At 42.2% G+C, this 2,500-nt stretch overlaps 1 protein-coding gene across 2 annotated transcripts in view; it reads left to right on the forward strand.

Annotated features, from left to right (window-relative positions):
• Positions 1-2,500, forward strand: part of LOC137658795 (C-type lectin domain family 17, member A-like) — a 6,613-nt gene that overhangs the window by 3,021 nt on the left and 1,092 nt on the right. For both annotated transcript variants that reach the window (XM_068393840.1, XM_068393841.1), the window contains exons 2-3: positions 77-467; positions 1,763-1,899. In XM_068393840.1, coding sequence (XP_068249941.1) covers positions 77-467; positions 1,763-1,899 — 528 coding nt within the window. The remainder of the gene's footprint in view (positions 1-76; positions 468-1,762; positions 1,900-2,500) is intronic.

Genomic DNA, 2,500 nt, shown 5'->3' on the forward strand with positions numbered 1-2,500 from the left:
CACATATGGAATAAAACTTTTAGGATGTCTTCTTGAATGTTGTGTAGTATTGAGCCTTATGATGTTCCCTCTACAGGTTGGAGTTTTGGCTTCCCCCACGAATGTGAGACCTAGAATGCCCTATTACACATCAACCCCTTGGTGGTATTGGACAACCAGGCCCTATCCCACTCCAACCCGTTGGTGGTCTTATTCAACGAGGCCCTATCCCACTTCAACCCGTTGGTGGACGCCTTCAACCAGGTCCTATCCCACTTCAACCCCTTCGTGGGAAGTAACAACTGCAAAACCCAGCGTATGCGAGAAGCCCTTCGTTGAAATCAGTGACCGCTGCGTCTTCGTGGATCCGTTTGTCAAAGGTTCTTGGGTAAAATCCCGGTACTTGTGCCACGAACTCAGTGCAGAGTTGGCCATCATTGACGATGCCCAGTTTTTCCACGACCTCCTCAAATTTATTAGAAGTGAAGGTAAACCCACAGGAGTATTGTTTTCTAGTCACAGTATACTGTGGTCACAGGTATAGTAAACAAATACTAAAACTTAGCACATAGTCTGGTTAGTTTTGAGAAACAGGTTTCGTGAAGATTTAGGCTTCCTTAAAAGTTAAAGTTGTAGGTTTTAGATCTCCCCTGAGACGATCTACATCATCTCCTCGGGCGACCATAAGCCAGCAGGGACTATCACTAGCCCCCTCTAACCTCCCCCCCCAGGCGACACCCTGGGGAGTACCCCCCGGTAGAAGGTCTCACACTATTCGCGCCCTAGCGGGGACGCGAACTCAGGACTTCTGAAACAGAAGCCCGCGACGCTACCAACCTAGCTATCCGGAGTATATGACTGACACTATGGTTTGCAAAATAGACTGTTTGTTTTTTTACACGTTTTGCCTTTACAGTAATCATCTATATATTCGGAGATGTGAGGATTTCAACATTTCGTATGAAAGACAAGCAGGTAGGAACGCTGAAACAAAGCTAAGAGAAGTAAATGACGGGAATACCTCATAAATTCGTTGCTATGATCAAAATGATAAAATTAACCTAAAGGAGTAAAAAAATAGTCTACAATACAACAATAAAATTCCACAGAGCTTCGAAAGGGGACATATATTAACTCAAGAACAAAGTTGGTTGGAAGCAAATCCTTTAGTAGTTTTGGCAAAATCAATATGAACTATGTCTGATGCAGAACTGGTCCTTTGGATGGTATTTCCAAGTTTGACCAGCATCTTTTCCTCTGGATATGTTAATCCTGACCCAACGTAATGGAAAACTGATTCCAATGGATATCTGCAAAGGAACCATATACAATCAGATGGTCTCAAGATTAAGTTTGTTACAGGCTCTTCTTTGGTCAGCAAGAGAAGATTAAGTTTTTTACCGGCTGGTCTTTTGTCAGCAAGAACCTGTGATACCATAAGGTTACCTTAAATCAAAACCAGACAAGATTAAACTTCACTGACATATTTGTTGGAACCCTCTGAAAGCTAAATAGCTGGGTAATGGTAAAAAGGATCGTGTATTTTATTTTGGTATTTTTCATAAATTTATATAAAAAGGGTCTTTCTGTCTCCAGTATTTGTCAAAAAGTGGCCTTATTACTTTTGTAATCTATAATGACATATGTTCTATTTTTTCCTCAATCAAAGACACCACTGAAAAATAAGGAACAGCACACGAATTTACACGTGAATCAACAACTCAATTCTCATATCACTTGTTCGTATCCCACTCTCTTCTAATCTTCCTTATCTCTTATGCAGGACTTGACCAAGAAAGTTACTGGGTTGGAGGAAGTGATGATGACGTGGAGGGCGAATGGCGTTGGGTGAACGGGAAGGCTGTTGAGTTTGGGAGCCCTTTCTGGGCTCTGATGTCGGATGGTGAAGTGTACACTCTGGTAAGTGCAAAGTCTATTCTCTAAAAGTGTATAATACCTGATACGTTCAAAGCCAATTTTCTAAGTTTATGCCCTACCTACAAGGACCATTCTCCATTTTCTGAACTTGTTCTGTAATTGGCAACCACAAAGATTATTCTCCATATATCACCAACGCGCTAGGCAGTTTATTACTGCGCTAGGCGGTATATTTTAGCAATCCACGTTTGCCAACGGTTATATAAGCGGATGAACAACTTGGAGGAATAATGAGAGCTTTGAGTGTGGAGGAAATGCCACCCTAAATCTCGATGAAGTCACTGGCAGCAGGATGACGGATTGGGTTTAAGGCAATAGACAAGACGTCTTTTACGTCTTATCGGCTTTTACTCCTGATGCCTGGTGGATGATCTAACTGGAATTAGTATGGACCAGCAGGGGTCACTTGCCTTAGTTAGATAGGCACGGCGCATCACAAGGAACTAGCTATCCTTCGATGAATTTAGCAAATAAATCCTCTGAGGCCCTTTGCATCAATAGGTGTAGGAGGAGATGATGGTGATAACCACCGCCCGGTGAGTATAAAGTACAACATTTTTAAGAGTACGCTGTTTGGTAAATT

Source organism: Palaemon carinicauda, chromosome 19 (assembly GCF_036898095.1).
Source record: "Palaemon carinicauda isolate YSFRI2023 chromosome 19, ASM3689809v2, whole genome shotgun sequence".
NCBI lineage: Eukaryota > Metazoa > Arthropoda > Malacostraca > Decapoda > Palaemonidae > Palaemon > Palaemon carinicauda.